Here is an 18,414-nt window from a genome sequence, read left to right as displayed (position 1 = left end):
GTTCCTGTAGAACTGGGGTCCATTATCAGCACGTTCTGACTACCAGCTCTGCCGAACTTACAGTCACTCTTTCTGGAGTCAGTCGTCCTGCACACCTCGTAATTGTACACATGTGGCAGAGTCCCTGTCCCCAAAGTGTCTGAGTAACGTGGTGGATAATATGGAATGACAGGGAGGTTGGAGTGATACAGGATGCGAGACTGTCTCCACCTGTAGATTTTGACTGATATAATAACCACTAAACACGTGATGAAGAGGAAGGAAACTACAGCCAGAGCCAAGACTAAGTAAAAAGTCAGGTTGTCATTGTACTCCTTGTCGTGTGTCAACTCAGTGAACTCCGACAGCACTTCAGGGAAGCTGTCCGCCACCGCCACGTTAACAACGACTGTAGCTGAACGAGAGGGCTGCCCGTTGTCCTCCACTATAACAGTCAGTCTTTGTTTGACAGCATCTTTATCAGTGACTTGGCGGATAGTTCTGATTTCTCCATTCTGTAAGCCCACTTCAAACAGCGCCCTGTCTGTGGCTTTCTGCAGTTTATAGGAGAGCCAGGCATTCTGTCCAGAGTCCACATCAACAGCCACCACTTTAGTCACCAGATAGCCCACATCTGCTGAACGAGGCACCATTTCAGCCACCAGAGAGCCACCAGTCTGGACTGGGTACAGAACCTGAGGGGGGTTGTCGTTCTGGTCCCGGATCATTACTTTCACAGTCACGTTGCTGCTGAGTGGAGGAGAGCCTCCATCCTGCGCTCTTACGCGGAAGTGGAAATCTTTGATCTGCTCGTAGTCAAAAGAGCGCACTGCATGGATGACTCCACTATCAGCACTAACGGACACATATGAGGAGACTGGCACTCCGTTAACGGAGGAGTCCTCCAGTATGTAAGAAACACGGGCATTCTGGTTCCAGTCAGCGTCTGTGGCTTTGACTGTGAATATAGAGAGACCTGGTGTGTTGTTTTCTACAATGTAGGCCTCATATGAGCTCCTCTCAAAGACAGGTGCGTTATCATTAACGTCTGAGATCTGTAAGGTGAGAGTGACGCTGCTGGAGAGGGAGGGCACTCCCTCATCAGAGCAGGTCACGGTGATGTTATACTCAGAGGCTCTCTCTCTGTCTAAATCACTGTCTGTCATCAAACTATAGAAATCACTGGTTGTAGACTTCATCACAAAAGGAATATTTTCATTCATTGTGCACTGGACCTTTCCATTTTCACCTGAATCTGCATCCTTAGCATGAATCATTGTGACCGTAGTACCGGGCTTTGCGTCTTCTGTTATTACATTCGATTTAGACATGATATGAATATCAGGTTTATTGTCATTCATATCAGTCACGTCAATCTTCACTTTACACGAGTCAACTAGTCCTCCGTCATCACTTGCACGAATGTTTATCTGAAATGTTCGAGCTTTTTCATAGTCAACATTTCCTATAAGCCGAATTTCACCACTTTCACCGTTTACTTCAAATAAACCACGGGCATTGTCTAATATACTGGAAATTGAATAAGTTATTCTACCGTTAGACCCATGATCCGCATCTGTTGCTGTAACTCTCATTACAGTAGTTCCGACTGCCGAATTTTCTCTTATCGAAGCTTTATAAATTGGCTGCGTAAAGACAGGAGAATTGTCATTAGCATCTAAAACAGTGATTAGAATCTGCATTGTTCCTGTCATCTGCGGCTCTCCCCCATCCAGCGCCGTCAGTATCAGAGACAAATATTCATGTTTTTCCCTGTCAAGCGGTTTGTCTAAGATCATTTCAACGTTTTTTGTCTCATCTGCTTGGTCATGCAATTTAACCACAAAATTCTCTGACGGTTCAAGTTCATAGGTTTGCAGTCCATTTAAGCCTACATCAGGGTCGACAGCACGATCTAAAATGAATTTAGCCCCACGGAGGGCGGATTCGCTAATTTTAAATTTGACGTCATTCTTTTCAAAGGACGGCGGGTTATCGTTAATATCTGTTATCTCAACTGTCACACTGTAAAATTCCATTGGATTTTCTAGTATAATTTGAAAATGCAAAGCGCAAGGCGTTGTTTGCCCACAGAGCGCCTCTCTGTCGATCCTATTCTTGATGAGGAGGACTCCTCTATCGTTATTCAGCTCAATATAATCATCGGTGTCAGGGGAGAAAATACGAGCTTTACCCGATTTTAATCGTCTAACATCTAAGCCGAAATCTTTTGCCATGTTTCCAATTAGAGAGCCTTTCGACATTTCTTCAGGAATAGAGTAGCTGACCTGTCCGAGTACCGAGCTGAGAGAGAAGACCGAGAAAAACAACAGTACTTGCCCTCCCATTGTTCTCTCTGACGATATCCCGATGACAAGCATGTATGGATGCGATGATTTTTTTTTATCCCAAATGAAGAGGTTAAAGCTGATTTTAAATCATATTCCCAAAATATAGAAGAGATATGACGTCCTGTGTCCAGTAAACTGTAGACAACGAGGGCTGCTTCTCCCTCTTTCTCTCTCTAAAATAAAGCCATGATGGGAGGTACAAATGTCTGCGTTAAATCTGACACAGACTGGGCAACAGCGGCACTTTGAGTTCATGAACTATCATTGCATTTTAAATGTTCAACATGAAATATCATATGTATATACTAAAGATGAAAACTAATCGTTTAGTATATGGGAAGCATTCAAAGAGTTTACGTTTCAAAAATATTACTCACAGTAATTCAGATATTTGAAATACATGATTGTGTGAAGGGAATTCCCCGAGCTGTATTGGTTGCATGAAATAATCATTTAAATAATTTGAAATGTAAATTATTTTATGAAAAAAAGATCATGTCGCTGTCCGAGGTGCTGAAAATAAGATGTCAAGCATTAACTTCTTAACATTAATTTTGAATGGTTGGAAAATTCTAACCTCCAGAGGAGAGTCTGGTTCATCCAGGATGCTCTTTTCACTCTGTATCCGCTGCATTGTTCCTGTAGAACTGGGGTCCATTATCAGCACGTTCTGACTACCAGCTCTGCCGAACTTACAGTCACTCTTTCTGGAGTCAGTCGTCCTGCACACCTCGTAATTGTACACATGTGGCAGAGTCCCTGTCCCCAAAGTGTCTGAGTAACGTGGTGGATAATATGGAATGACAGGCAGGTTGGAGTGATACAGGATGCGAGACTGTCTCCACCTGTAGATTTTGACTGATATAATAACCACTAAACACGTGATGAAGAGGAAGGAAACTACAGCCAGAGCCAAGACTAAGTAAAAAGTCAGGTTGTCATTGTACTCCTTGTCGTGGGTCAACTCAGTGAACTCCGACAGCACTTCAGGGAAGCTGTCCGCCACCGCCACATTAACAACAACTGTAGCAGAACGAGAGGGCTGCCCGTTGTCCTCCACTATAACAGTCAGTCTTTGTTTGACAGCATCTTTATCAGTGACTTGGCGGATAGTTCTGATTTCTCCATTCTGTAAGCCCACTTCAAACAGCGCCCTGTCTGTGGCTTTCTGCAGTTTATAGGAGAGCCAGGCATTCTGTCCAGAGTCCACATCAACAGCCACCACTTTCGTCACCAGATAACCCACATCTGCTGAACGAGGCACCATTTCAGCCACCAGAGAGCCACCAGTCTGGACTGGGTACAGAACCTGAGGGGGGTTGTCGTTCTGGTCCCGGATCATTACTTTCACAGTCACGTTGCTGCTGAGTGGAGGAGAGCCTCCATCCTGCGCTCTTACGCGGAAGTGGAAATCTTTGATCTGCTCGTAGTCAAAAGAGCGCACTGCATGGATGACTCCACTATCAGCACTAACGGACACATATGAGGAGACTGGCACTCCGTTAACGGAGGAGTCCTCCAGTATGTAAGAAACACGGGCATTCTGGTTCCAGTCAGCGTCTGTGGCTTTGACTGTGAATATAGAGAGACCTGGTGTGTTGTTTTCTACAATGTAGGCCTCATATGAGCTCCTCTGAAAGACAGGTGCGTTATCATTAACGTCTGAGATCTGTAAGGTGAGAGTGACACTGCTGGAGAGGGAGGGCACTCCCTCATCAGAGCAGGTCACAGTGATGTTATACTCAGAGGCTCTCTCTCTGTCTAAATCACTGTCTGTCATCAAACTATAGAATTTTTCTGAAACTGACTTCAATATGAAACTATTACTGTCATTGATGTCGCATTGCACTTTTCCATTTTCAGATGAATCTGCATCTTCTACATTTATCATTGTTACTACGGTGTTAGGCTTCGCATCTTCTGATATAACATTTGATTTAGACATGATATGAATGTCGGGGCGGTTGTCATTCGTGTCTATTACATCAGCTATTAATTTGCATGAACCACTTAAACCTCCGTCATCACTCGCTCGAATATTAATCTGAAAAGTTCTGGTTTTCTCATAGTCAACCTTTCCAATCAAAGTGACTTCACCGCTTCTTTTATTGATTTCAAAAATACCATAGGCATGATCTAGCATAGCTGAAATTGAATAAGTTATTCTACCATTAGACCCGTCATCTGCATCAGTTGCAGTAACTGTCCCTACAACAGTTCCGACTGGTGCATTTTCCTTTATAAATGCTTTATAAACGGGCTGTGTAAAAACGGGAGCATTGTCATTAGCGTCTAAAACATTAATGTGAATCTGCATCGTTCCCGTCATCCGCGGCTCGCCACCATCCACCGCCGTCAGAACCAAACGTAGGTGTTCATTTTTCTCTCTGTCCAGCGGTGCATTCAGAACCATCTCCACGTTTTTACTACCCTGTCCCTGATTATTTATTTTCAGAGAAAATATATCACTTGGTTTAAGAGCATATGCTTTTAAACTATTTTCGCCCACATCAAGATCGGTCGCCCGATCTAAAACGAATGCTGTGCCACTCAGCGCAGATTCGCTTATATTAAAATGTGCCTCGTTCGTGATGAAAGTCGGAGGATTGTCATTTATATCTGTGATTTCAACAGTGACACTATAAAATTCCATCGGATTTTCTAATAAAATCTGAAAATGTAAAGCGCAAGGCGTCATTTGTCCACACAGCGCCTCCCTGTCTATCCTTTCTTTAAGTAGGAGAATTCCCCTTTCGCTGTTTAGCTCGATGTAAGCTGTGTTGTCTCGAGTAAAAACCCGAGCCCTGCCGGATTTCAGTCTTTGGATGTCTAAACCTAAATCCTGAGCTATGTTACCAACGAAAGAGCCTTTCGCCATTTCCTCAGGAATAGAGTAGCTGACCTGTCCGACAGCTGCACTGAGGGAGAGGACCGAAATGAACAATAGTACTTGCCGTCTCGCTGTTACTCCTGCCATCATCAAAATATCCATATGTAGACCCTTTGTCCCGATTCACGTTAACTGAACAGAAATCCGTAACAGAAAGCCCAAGGTTTATGTATCTGCGTTCGGTTACATTCCCACAAACGGTTTTTTATTGAATCTCTGAGCTGTGCTTCTCGACAAAATAGAAGGAGATGATGGGAGGTACTACTACACATCAGCGACGAACTGATACATCCTGGTCAACAGCGTCCCTCTGAGTTCAAAGTAAAAAATACATAAGAATTACTCATGAAAACTGAAGAGTAATGTTTAGGTAGAAATGAAATTGCTGTATAAGGACTGATTTTAATACGATAAAAAAAAAAACTTAGAATGAGGAAATCCATCTCCATTAAATAAAAAAGAGCAATGAGCGAGCCTATTTTGAACAGGTGATTGAGATAGAAATGAGAATGTTTTCAAATACTGAAAGATGTTTTGAACCTAGAGTGAGAATAGGCGAGAATAATATGTTTCCATCAATAAAACTCTGTATACCTGAAATTACAATCAATACCGAGAACTAGAAACAATATAAAGGCTGGACATTAAAAACAAACAAACAAAATAAAAAACAACAACAAACAATTTAAATGAAAACGAAAATCTCCTTAGGTTAAATCTATGAAATAAGTTACAAAGGTAATCTCTATCCATGGTTCTGACTGAAGACGGAAAAAGAATCACAACCACGTTACATATTAAAACGGGCCTGCATTTGCTACGGAAATGAAACTAAAATAACCAACCTCCAGAGGAGAGTCTGGTTCATCCAGGATGCTCTTTTCACTCTGTATCCGCTGCATCGTTCCTGTAGAACTGGGGTCCATTATCAGCACGTTCTGACTACCAGCTCTGCCGAACTTACAGTCACTCTTTCTGGAGTCAGTCGTCCTGCACACCTCGTAGTTGTACACATGTGGCAGAGTCCCTGTGCCCAAAGTGTCTGAGTAACGTGGTGGATAATATGGAATGACAGGCAGGTTGGAGTGATACAGGATGCGAGACTGTCTCCACCTGTAGATTTTGACTGATATAATAACCACTAAACACGTGATGAAGAGGAAGGAAACTACAGCCAGAGCCAAGACTAAGTAAAAAGTCAGGTTGTCATTGTACTCCTTGTCGTGGGTCAACTCAGTGAACTCCGACAGCACTTCAGGGAAGCTGTCCGCCACCGCCACGTTAACAACGACTGTAGCAGAACGAGAGGGCTGTCCGTTGTCCTCCACTATAACAGTCAGTCTTTGTTTGACAGCATCTTTATCAGTGACTTGGCGGATAGTTCTGATTTCTCCATTCTGTAAGCCCACTTCAAACAGCGCCCTGTCTGTGGCTTTCTGCAGTTTATAGGAGAGCCAGGCATTCTGTCCAGAGTCCACATCAACAGCCACCACTTTAGTCACCAGATAGCCCACATCTGCTGAACGAGGCACCATTTCGGCCACCAGAGATCCACCAGTCTGAACTGGGTACAGAACCTGAGGGGGGTTGTCGTTCTGGTCTTGGATCATTATTTTCACAGTCACGTTGCTGCTGAGTGGAGGAGAGCCTCCATCCTGCGCTCTTACGCGGAAGTGGAAATCTTTGATCTGCTCGTAGTCAAAAGAGCGCACTGCATGGATGACTCCACTATCAGCACTAACGGACACATACGAGGAGACTGGCACTCCGTTAACGGAGGAGTCCTCCAGTATGTAAGAAACACGGGCGTTCTGGTTCCAGTCAGCGTCTGTTGCTTTGACTGTGAATATAGAGAGACTTGGTGTATTGTTTTCTACAATGTAGGCCTCATATGAGCTCCTCTCAAAGACAGGTGCGTTATCATTAATGTCTGAGATCTGTAAGGTGAGAGTGACGCTGCTGGAGAGGGAGGGCACTCCCTCATCAGAGCAGGTCACAGTGATGTTATACTCAGAGGCTCTCTCTCTGTCTAAATCACTGTCTGTTACTAAGGTATAGAAATTATTAGATGTGGATTTCAACACGAAAGGAATATTATCACTTATAAAACATTGAACTTTACCATATTCATCTGAGTCTGGGTCTTGAATGTTAATCATTGTAACAACTGTGTTGGGCTTTGCACTCTCTGATATAATTGTTGATTTAGACATAATTTTAATCGTTGGTTCATTGTCATTTATATCAACGACATCGACAATAACTTTGCAAGAATCAGTGAGTCCTCCGTTATCCCTTGCCCGTACATTGATTTGGAAATGTCTTTTCTTTTCATAATCCAACCGCCCAATCAATTTAACTTCACCGTTTTCATCGTTTATTTCAAACATATGTCTGACGTCATCCAAAGTATTTGTGATTGAATATGTTATTTTGCCATTCAATCCATGATCAGCATCTGAAGCACGAACAGAAGTCACAGTTGTGCCTTTTGTAGCATTTTCGGATACAGTGCCTTTGTATACCTGCTGCGTAAAAACGGGTGCGTTGTCATTGACGTCTAACACTGAAATAAAAATCTGCATTGTTCCTGACATCTGTGGCTCTCCTCCATCTACAGCGGTCAACACTAACGCAATAAAATCATTTTTCTCTCTGTCCAAGGGCTTTTGTAAGACCATTTCAACATTTTTTGTACCGTCAGCTTGGTTGTGCAATTTAAGCATAAAATTATCGCTTGGTTTGAGGACATAACTTTGGAGAGTGTTTATACCCACATCCAAATCTACAGCTCTTTCTAAATCAAATTTAGCCCCAACAACAGCAGACTCACTAATGATGAATTTAATTTCATTTTTTTCAAACGTTGGCGGATTATCATTAATATCTGTTATTTCAACTGTAACACTGTAAAACTCCATAGGATTTTCTAACACAATCTGAAAATGCACAGCGCACGGCGTCGTGTCAGCGCATAACGCCTCTCTGTCTATTCGCTCTCTGATTAGAAGGACTCCTCTCTCGGCGTTTAACTCGACGTATTCTCTGCTATCACCGGAATAAACACGAGCGTTGCCCAGCTTTAGCCTTTTAACATCTAAGCCTAAATCCTGAGCTATATTTCCAACTAAGGTACCTTTCGCCATTTCCTCCGGAACAGAGTAACTGACCTGCCCGAAAGCATCACAAACAACCAGAAGTAAAATAAACAGCTGTACTTGCCGTCTCATTTTGTGTATGTGGGTCGTTAAAATTAAAAGAAAAATTCTTAAAAATCCCTTTGGATGGCAGACAGACAATCACAATTAATACGAAGAAAAACAATCCTCAGAACGGAAGGAAAATTGTGACAATTTGTGTCGCCTTTGTGCATATCCGCCTGACAAACGAAGACAATGCGGTCGGTCCTGCCGTTTCTCTCTAATACACCGAAAAGGAGAGGCGGCTCAGCAGAAAATATACCACAACTGCAACAAAGAAGGCAACAGCGGCCCATTGAGTTCAAAAAGCAAAATTGCAGGAGAAATGATGACACATAACAAAAGCGTGAATACCCAGAAAGTCACTCAATTTTAAACGTTGTGTATAACATTTTTGTTTTATAAAAACTGTCTAAAATAAAAGACAAATCCCACAAAAGTTGAAAACGAGCCTAAAATCATGTTAAATACGTAAACTAAATGATATACTTATACATGTTGCTCTCCAAGGTGCTGAAAAAAAGACTAACGAAAATAACAAGTTATATTGCGCCGTTTGTGATGTAATATTAATTCTAACCTCTAGAGGAGAGTCTGGTTCATCCAGGATGCTCTTTTCACTCTGTATCCGCTGCATCGTTCCTGTAGAACTAGGATCCATTATCAGCACGTTCTGACTACCAGCTCTGCCGAACTTACAGTCACTCTTTCTGGAGTCAGTCGTCCTGCACACCTCGTAATTGTACACATGTGGCAGAGTCCCTGTGCCCAAAGTGTCTGAGTAACGTGGTGGATAATATGGAATGACAGGCAGGTTGGAGTGATACAGGATGCGAGACTGTCTCCACCTGTAGATTTTGACTGATATAATAACCACTAAACACGTGATGAAGAGGAAGGAAACTACAGCCAGAGCCAAGACTAAGTAAAAAGTCAGGTTGTTATTGTACTCCTTGTCGTGGGTCAACTCAGTGAACTCCGACAGCACTTCAGGGAAGCTGTCCGCCACCGCCACGTTAACAACGACTGTAGCAGAACGAGAGGGCTGCCCGTTGTCCTCCACTATAACAGTCAGTCTTTGTTTGACAGCATCTTTATCAGTGACTTGGCGGATAGTTCTGATTTCTCCATTCTGTAAGCCCACTTCAAACAGCGCCCTGTCTGTGGCTTTCTGCAGTTTATAGGAGAGCCAGGCATTCTGTCCAGAGTCCACATCAACAGCCACCACTTTAGTCACCAGATAGCCCACATCTGCTGAACGAGGCACCATTTCAGCCACCAGAGAGCCACCAGTCTGGACTGGGTACAGAACCTGAGGGGGGTTGTCGTTCTGGTCCTGGATCATTATTTTCACAGTCACGTTGCTGCTGAGTGGAGGAGAGCCTCCATCCTGTGCTCTTACGCGGAAGTGGAAATCTTTGATCTGCTCGTAGTCAAAAGAGCGCACTGCATGGATGACTCCACTATCAGCACTAACGGACACATATGAGGAGACTGGCACTCCGTTAACGGAGGAGTCCTCCAGTATGTAAGAAACACGGGCATTCTGGTTCCAGTCAGCGTCTGTGGCTTTGACTGTGAATATAGAGAGACCTGGTGTATTGTTTTCTACAATGTAGGCCTCATATGAGCTCCTCTCAAAAACAGGTGCGTTATCATTGACGTCTGAGATCTGTAAGGTGAGAGTGACGCTGCTGGAGAGGGAGGGCACTCCCTCATCAGAGCAGGTCACAGTGATGTTATACTCAGAGGCTCTCTCTCTGTCTAAATCACTGTCTGTTATGATGCTGTAAAAATTACTGGATGTAGAAGTAATTGCAAATGGTGTGTTTTTATTAATCGTACACCCGACTTTACCATTTACGTCGGAATCAGGATCATTAACACTCATTACAGCTACCACTGTGCCCGAAGGCGAATTTTCTCCTATTGAAATTGACGACGATATTATTTTTATAACTGGACTGTTGTCATTAATGTCTCCTACATCAATAATGACTTTGCTCGAATCAGACAGTCCTCCTCTGTCCACTGCCTCTACGTAAATCTCATACTTTTGGGCTTTTTCATAATCAAGAGGGGCATTTAGTACAAGATGCCCGTCTTCCGTAATGACGAATACATTTGAAAGGCCCCTCATGCTATTTCCAATTACGTAGCTAACCTCCCCATTAGAGCCTTTATCTGCATCGGAGGCGCTCACTTTGGTAATGACTGTCCCGTTGACTGAGTTCTCTTTGATTTCAGCTTTGTAAACGGTTTGTGTAAAAACAGGGGCGTTATCATTAACGTCTAACACTGTAATATGAATCTGCATAGTCCCAGACCTTTGAGGCTCTCCTCCATCAACAGCTGTTAACAGCAATGATGCATACTCCTGCTTCTCTCTGTCTAGAGGCTTCTGTAAAATCATCTCGACCTTTTTACCACCATCAGACTGACTGTTCATTTTAAGTATAAAATTGTCGTTGGGCTTCAATGTATAGCTCTGAAGACCATTTAATCCTATATCTGGATCTATTGCTTTTTCTAGCATGAATTTAGAACCGACGACTGCAGACTCGCTGATTTCAAAGCGCCTCTCTTCCCTTTCAAATACGGGAGCGTTGTCATTAATGTCTGTGATTACTACAGTGACGGGAAATATTTCTATTGGATTTTCTAAAGCAATTTGAAAATGTAAAGCACAAGGCGTCGTCTGGCCACAGAGAGCCTCGCGGTCTATTTTTTCTTTGATGACGAGTAGTCCCTTTTCCTTGTTAAGCTGAAGATACTCTGCATTGTCTCCGGTGTGGATACGAGCTCTGCCGGCTTGTAATCGTTTAACATCTAAACCCAAATCCTGAGCTATATAACCGACTAAAGAGCCTTTCGCCATTTCCTCGGGGATAGAGTAGCTGACCTGGCCGAACACAAAACGAGGAAAGACGACCAAGAAAAACAACAGTACTTGCCCTTTCATTGTTCTGTTAAGCACATCCGTCGAACAGAACTAATGTTCTCTCTTTGTTTCGCAATCCGCGTTACAGAGCAAAAATTAAATGTACAGCTAAGTTTTGATGAATTAAAATCCAACGATATGGTTATTCCATGAAGATTATTCGTGCCTTCTACCTTATGCACTACAGTGTATTCCGCATGCACACGAGTCCTTCGCTCTTTGAGAGGACGGAGGATGTGCCGTGTTTCAAATAATTTAAAAAAATGCTGACGCTGGTCAACAGCGGCCCACTGAGTTCAAAACTCGAAAGTGCAATTTTCAGGATTTAAAAGTCTCTCTAACACTACACCTATAAATTTTAGCGAAAATACCAGACAAAACACATTAATGATTCCGTTTTAATTACAAATAAGATAATACTAAATTAGACAACGAGTTCCCTTATTGATAAAATATTAATTCAATACGAAACTACTCAACTGAAGTGTAAGCAAAATAGGACAAGGATTAGGGAAAAAAAGATACACAATAATAAAAGCGATAATCCCTTCGCTATCCAAGGTACTGAAATTACTTGGACAGGTAGTAAAAACAGCGGGGAATAGTATTGTATAGGTTTATCAGAATTTAAAGAGTCTAACCTCTAGAGGAGAGTCTGGTTCATCCAGGATGCTCTTTTCACTCTGTATCCGCTGCATCGTTCCTGTAGAACTGGGGTCCATTATTAGCACGTTCTGACTACCAGCTCTGCCGAACTTACAGTCACTCTTTCTGGAGTCAGTCGTCCTGCACACCTCGTAATTGTACACATGTGGAAGAGTCCCTGTCCCCAAAGTGTCTGAGTATCGAGGTGGATAATATGGAATGACAGGCAGGTTGGAGTGATACAGGATGCGAGACTGTCTCCACCTGTAGATTTTGACTGATATAATAACCACTAAACACGTGATGAAGAGGAAGGAAACTACAGCCAGAGCCAAGACTAAGTAAAAAGTCAGGTTGTCATTGTAATCCTTGTCGTGTGTCAACTCAGTGAACTCCGACAGCACTTCAGGGAAGCTGTCCGCCACCGCCACGTTAACAATGACTGTAGCTGAACGAGAGGGCTGCCCGTTGTCCTCCACTATAACAGTCAGTCTTTGTTTGACAGCATCTTTATCAGTGACTTGGCGGATAGTTCTGATTTCTCCATTCTGTAAGCCCACTTCAAACAGCGCCCTGTCTGTGGCTTTCTGCAGTTTATAGGAGAGCCAGGCATTCTGTCCAGAGTCCACATCAACAGCCACCACTTTAGTCACCAGATAGCCCACATCTGCTGAACGAGGCACCATTTCAGCCACCAGAGAGCCACCAGTCTGGACTGGGTACAGAACCTGAGGGGGGTTGTCGTTCTGGTCTTGGATCATTATTTTCACAGTCACGTTGCTGCTGAGTGGAGGAGAGCCTCCATCCTGCACTTTTACGCGGAAGTGGAAGTCTTTGATCTGCTCGTAGTCAAAAGAGCGCACTGCATGGATGACTCCACTATCTGCACTAACGGACACATATGAGGAGACTGGCACTCCGTTAACGGAGGAGTCTTCCAGTATGTAAGAAACACGGGCATTCTGGTTCCAGTCAGCGTCGGTGGCTTTGACTGTGAATATAGAGAGGCCCGGTGTGTTGTTTTCTACAATGTAGGCCTCATATGAGCTTCTCTCAAAGACAGGTGTGTTATCATTAACGTCTGAGATCTGTAAGGTGAGAGTGACGCTGCTGGAGAGGGAGGGCACTCCCTCATCAGAGCAGGTCACAGTGATGTTATACTCAGAGGCTCTCTCTCTGTCTAAATCACTGTCTGTTACTAAGGTATAGAAATTATTTTCCGTTGATTGTAATATGAACGGAATATTTTCATTTATTGTGCAGCTGACTTTGCCATTCTCGCTGTCGTCTATGTCTTGAATATTAATTATTGTCACTACAGTGTTGCTTTTGATATCTTCAGATATAACATTTGTTTCAGACATTATGTTAACAATGGGGTGATTATCGTTCACATCTATAACGTCAACTATTACTTTGCATGTGTCCGTTAGTCCTCCGTCATCACTTGCACGCACATTTATCCGATAATTGTTTGACTTTTCGTAGTCAATATTTCCTGTTAATCTAACCTCGCCCGTGTGTTCATTTACCTCAAACAACTGTCTGACATCGTCTAAAGTATTTCTGATCGAATACGTTATTCGTCCATTTGATCCGTAATCCGCATCTGATGCACTGACTATGGTTACAACTGTGCCTCTTGGTGAATTTTCTGCGACATTAGCTTTGTATACCGACTTCGTGAAAACGGGTGCATTATCATTAACATCTAACACCGTGATCTGAATCTGCATTGTCCCTGACAGCTGAGGTTCTCCTCCATCTACGGCCGTCAACACTAAAGATAAATGTTCATTTTTCTCTCTGTCAAGAGGCTGTTTTAAAACCATCTCAACATTTCGGGAGCCGTCTGCCTGATTGTGTAATTTAAGATCAAAATTATCAGTCGGTTTGAGGATGTAGTTTTGGAGACCATTAATTCCCACATCCAAATCCACCGCCCTTTCTAAATCAAATTTCGACCCGAAGACTGCAGACTCGCTTATTTTAAATTTAATATCCCCTTTTTCGAAAAGGGGGGCATTATCATTTATATCCACAATTTCAACATGTACTCTGTAAAATTCAATAGGTTTCTCTAAAATAATTTGGAATTGTAGAGCACATGGAATCATCTGACCACAGAGCGTCTCTCTGTCTATTCTTTCTTTGATAAGGAGGACTCCCCTATCTTTATTTAGCTCAATATATTCTCTGCTATCACCAAAAAACACACGAGCCTTGCGTGATTTTAGTTTCTCTACGTCCAAACCCAAATCTTGTGCTATTCTTCCAATTACGGAACCCACTGACATTTCCTCGTTAATGGAGTAGCTGACATGCCCTAAAACGGAGCTGACAAAAAGGAACGAGACAAAAAACGGTACTTGCCGTTTCATTGTTCTCCTCGGTAATATGACACCGGCAGAAACACACGTTTTTTTCTGCTGAATAAAATGCGTCAACCTTTATTCCCAAGGAACGCCAGAAAGTCAATGCATATTCCTCGACAAAGAACAAAACAATAACCGAGACATGTTTTCCCGTCCACTCTAAAACGTCGTGTCCTCTATCCAGTATGTGCCTCCTGTCGCTGGGGTTGTAAGATTGGGGAGGAACTGTTGACAACGTACGCTTGCAGAGTAACATGCTAGACTACAGCGTCCCTCAGAGTACAGACGACAAAACTACAGGAGAAAAGATGAATAAAAAAAACAAACCAAAAAAACATTTGGAGCGATCTCAAAAATATTAAAGTTAAACGATTTTATACTGTCAACTGGTATTCTATGTCGTTAAATGCAATTGAAAGTGCATTAAAGATATCGCAAGAAAAAAAGGTTGGTGTAGGGAATTCCCCAAGATTGAACCCTCCCGAAAAAAACAAAAACAAAAAACAGAAGACATTGACGTTCATGTACACAGATATAGAATAAACACGCTGTCAGCGATTGAATACAACATGGTGAGCAAATGCAACAGAAATGGGGCTTATGTGTTGTAACATTCTCATCTTTACAGGAAAGCTTGTTATAACTGATATGACTTTTTCAGGCCTAAAATGCCGTTTTCAATAACTATTCCAATACACTATTAAAATGTCCTAAAATATTAAGACTACTAATATGAAAAATAAGTATGGCTTAGTTGGGTTTGGAATACCCTGGTAAATATAGATCAACACAGCAATATTGCTTAGTTTTGCACACAAATTACAACATGTAAATTGGTTTCTAATACTTTTCTCAAATTATGAAATGGCTAAAATGATTGAAAGAAGATAATGGGAGAAAATACAAGTGTAGGTTTATCTTTCCAACCACTTTAGTGTGCAACATAACGATTATTCAGAAACGTATTATTCAGAAATGCTAACCTCTAGAGGAGAGTCTGGTTCATCCAGGATGCTCTTTTCACTCTGTATCCGCTGCATCGTTCCTGTAGAACTGGGGTCCATTATCAGCACGTTCTGACTACCAGCTCTGCCGAACTTACAGTCACTCTTTCTGGAGTCAGTCGTCCTGCACACCTCGTAATTGTACACATGTGGCAGAGTTCCTGTCCCCAAAGTGTCTGAGTAACGTGGTGGATAATATGGAATGACAGGCAAGTTGGAGTGATACAGGATGCGAGACTGTCTCCACCTGTAGATTTTGACTGATATAATAACCAATAAACACGTGATGAAGAGGAAGGAAACTACAGCCAGAGCCAAGACTAAGTAAAAAGTCAGGTTGTCATTGTACTCCTTGTCGTGGGTCAACTCAGTGAACTCCGACAGCATTTCAGGGAAGCTGTCCGCCACCGCCACGTTAACGATGACTGTAGCTGAACGAGAGGGCTGCCCGTTGTCCTCCACTATAACAGTCAGTCTTTGTTTGACAGCATCTTTATCAGTGACTTGGCGGATAGTTCTGATTTCTCCATTCTGTAAGCCCACTTCAAACAGCGCCCTGTCTGTGGCTTTCTGCAGTTTATAGGAGAGCCAGGCATTCTGTCCAGAGTCCACATCAACAGCCACCACTTTAGTCACCAGATAGCCCACATCTGCTGAACGAGGCACCATTTCAGCCACCAGAGAGCCACCAGTCTGGACTGGGTACAGAACCTGAGGGGGGTTGTCGTTCTGGTCTTGGATCATTATTTTCACAGTCACGTTGCTGCTGAGTGGAGGAGAGCCTCCATCCTGCACTTTTACGCGGAAGTGGAAGTCTTTGATCTGCTCGTAGTCAAAAGAGCGCACTGCATGGATGACTCCACTATCTGCACTAACGGACACATATGAGGAGACTGGCACTCCGTTAACGGAGGAGTCTTCCAGTATGTAAGAAACACGGGCATTCTGGTTCCAGTCAGCGTCGGTGGCTTTGACTGTGAATATAGAGAGGCCCGGTGTGTTGTTTTCTACAATGTAGGCCTCATATGAGCTTCTCTCAAAGACAGGTGTGTTATCATTAACGTCTGAGATCTGTAAGGTGAGAGTGACGCTGCTGGAGAGGGAGGGCACTCCCTCATCAGAGCAGGTCACAGTGATGTTATACTCAGAGGCTCTCTCTCTGTCTAAATCACTGTCTGTTACTAAGGTATAGAAATTATTTTCCGTTGATTGTAATATGAACGGAATATTTTCATTTATTGTGCAGCTGACTTTGCCATTCTCGCTGTCGTCTATGTCTTGAATATTAATTATTGTCACTACAGTGTTGCTTTTGATATCTTCAGATATAACATTTGTTTCAGACATTATGTTAACAATGGGGTGATTATCGTTCACATCTATAACGTCAACTATTACTTTGCATGTGTCCGTTAGTCCTCCGTCATCACTTGCACGCACATTTATCCGATAATTGTTTGACTTTTCGTAGTCAATATTTCCTGTTAATCTAACCTCGCCCGTGTGTTCATTTACCTCAAACAACTGTCTGACATCGTCTAAAGTATTTCTGATCGAATACGTTATTCGTCCATTTGATCCGTAATCCGCATCTGATGCACTGACTATGGTTACAACTGTGCCTCTTGGTGAATTTTCTGCGACATTAGCTTTGTATACCGACTTCGTGAAAACGGGTGCATTATCATTAACATCTAACACCGTGATCTGAATCTGCATTGTCCCTGACAGCTGAGGTTCTCCTCCATCTACGGCCGTCAACACTAAAGATAAATGTTCATTTTTCTCTCTGTCAAGAGGCTGTTTTAAAACCATCTCAACATTTCGGGAGCCGTCTGCCTGATTGTGTAATTTAAGATCAAAATTATCAGTCGGTTTGAGGATGTAGTTTTGGAGACCATTAATTCCCACATCCAAATCCACCGCCCTTTCTAAATCAAATTTCGACCCGAAGACTGCAGACTCGCTTATTTTAAATTTAATATCCCCTTTTTCGAAAAGGGGGGCATTATCATTTATATCCACAATTTCAACATGTACTCTGTAAAATTCAATAGGTTTCTCTAAAATAATTTGGAATTGTAGAGCACATGGAATCATCTGACCACAGAGCGTCTCTCTGTCTATTCTTTCTTTGATAAGGAGGACTCCCCTATCTTTATTTAGCTCAATATATTCTCTGCTATCACCAAAAAACACACGAGCCTTGCGTGATTTTAGTTTCTCTACGTCCAAACCCAAATCTTGTGCTATTCTTCCAATTACGGAACCCACTGACATTTCCTCGTTAATGGAGTAGCTGACATGCCCTAAAACGGAGCTGACAAAAAGGAACGAGACAAAAAACGGTACTTGCCGTTTCATTGTTCTCCTCGGTAATATGACACCGGCAGAAACACACGTTTTTTTCTGCTGAATAAAATGCGTCAACCTTTATTCCCAAGGAACGCCAGAAAGTCAATGCATATTCCTCGACAAAGAACAAAACAATAACCGAGACATGTTTTCCCGTCCACTCTAAAACGTCGTGTCCTCTATCCAGTATGTGCCTCCTGTCGCTGGGGTTGTAAGATTGGGGAGGAACTGTTGACAACGTACGCTTGCAGAGTAACATGCTAGACTACAGCGTCCCTCAGAGTACAGACGACAAAACTACAGGAGAAAAGATGAATAAAAAAAACAAACCAAAAAAACATTTGGAGCGATCTCAAAAATATTAAAGTTAAACGATTTTATACTGTCAACTGGTATTCTATGTCGTTAAATGCAATTGAAAGTGCATTAAAGATATCGCAAGAAAAAAAGGTTGGTGTAGGGAATTCCCCAAGATTGAACCCTCCCGAAAAAAACAAAAACAAAAAACAGAAGACATTGACGTTCATGTACACAGATATAGAATAAACACGCTGTCAGCGATTGAATACAACATGGTGAGCAAATGCAACAGAAATGGGGCTTATGTGTTGTAACATTCTCATCTTTACAGGAAAGCTTGTTATAACTGATATGACTTTTTCAGGCCTAAAATG

The 18,414-nt window shown here is 42.5% G+C and overlaps 6 protein-coding genes across 33 annotated transcripts in view; all 6 read right to left on the bottom strand.

Annotated features, from left to right (window-relative positions):
• Positions 1 to 18,414, bottom strand: part of LOC309713957 (protocadherin gamma-C5-like) — a 308,827-nt gene that overhangs the window by 58,980 nt on the left and 231,433 nt on the right. The window lies entirely within an intron of this gene.
• Positions 79 to 2,506, bottom strand: LOC309715923 (protocadherin gamma-A11-like; the record flags this gene model as incomplete). Its single annotated transcript, XM_082549422.1, is given in 2 exon segments — positions 79 to 134; positions 137 to 2,506. Coding segments are annotated over 2 exon segments (2,280 nt in total). The 5' UTR covers positions 2,361 to 2,506.
• On the bottom strand, positions 3,044 to 5,459 carry LOC309715919 (protocadherin gamma-A2-like; the record flags this gene model as incomplete). Its single annotated transcript, XM_082549411.1, is given in 2 exon segments — positions 3,044 to 3,099; positions 3,102 to 5,459. Coding segments are annotated over 2 exon segments (2,277 nt in total). The 5' UTR covers positions 5,323 to 5,459.
• On the bottom strand, positions 6,018 to 11,736 carry LOC309715914 (uncharacterized protein; the record flags this gene model as incomplete). Its single annotated transcript, XM_082549395.1, has 2 exons — positions 8,951 to 11,736; positions 6,018 to 8,511 (listed from the first exon to the last, which is right to left on the bottom strand). The coding sequence occupies exons 1-2, from the start codon at positions 11,380 to 11,382 to the stop codon at positions 6,018 to 6,020; spliced, it is 4,926 nt and encodes a 1,641-aa protein (XP_082405521.1). The 5' UTR covers positions 11,383 to 11,736.
• LOC309714188 (protocadherin beta-16-like) lies at positions 11,745 to 14,558 on the bottom strand. Its single transcript, XM_082546436.1, has one exon. It carries the CDS (start codon positions 14,385 to 14,387, stop codon positions 11,982 to 11,984), a length of 2,406 nt encoding a protein of 801 aa, XP_082402562.1. The 5' UTR covers positions 14,388 to 14,558; the 3' UTR covers positions 11,745 to 11,981.
• On the bottom strand, positions 15,347 to 17,920 carry LOC309715907 (protocadherin beta-16-like; the record flags this gene model as incomplete). The annotated part of the gene is made up of 1 exon (XM_082549383.1): positions 15,347 to 17,920. Exon 1 carries the CDS (start codon positions 17,747 to 17,749, stop codon positions 15,347 to 15,349), a length of 2,403 nt encoding a protein of 800 aa, XP_082405509.1. The 5' UTR covers positions 17,750 to 17,920.

The sequence above is a fragment of the Aulonocara stuartgranti genome, assembly GCF_965226115.1.
Source record: "Aulonocara stuartgranti genome assembly, chromosome: 2".
Classification (NCBI taxonomy): domain Eukaryota; kingdom Metazoa; phylum Chordata; class Actinopteri; order Cichliformes; family Cichlidae; genus Aulonocara; species Aulonocara stuartgranti.
This window is presented reverse-complemented; position numbering and strand designations above follow the sequence as displayed.

Coding starts and splice junctions, on each gene's coding strand:
- LOC309714188 (XM_082546436.1), bottom strand. CDS start 14,387: ATGAAACGGCAAGTACCGTTTTTTGTCTCGTTCCTTTTTGTCAGCTCC.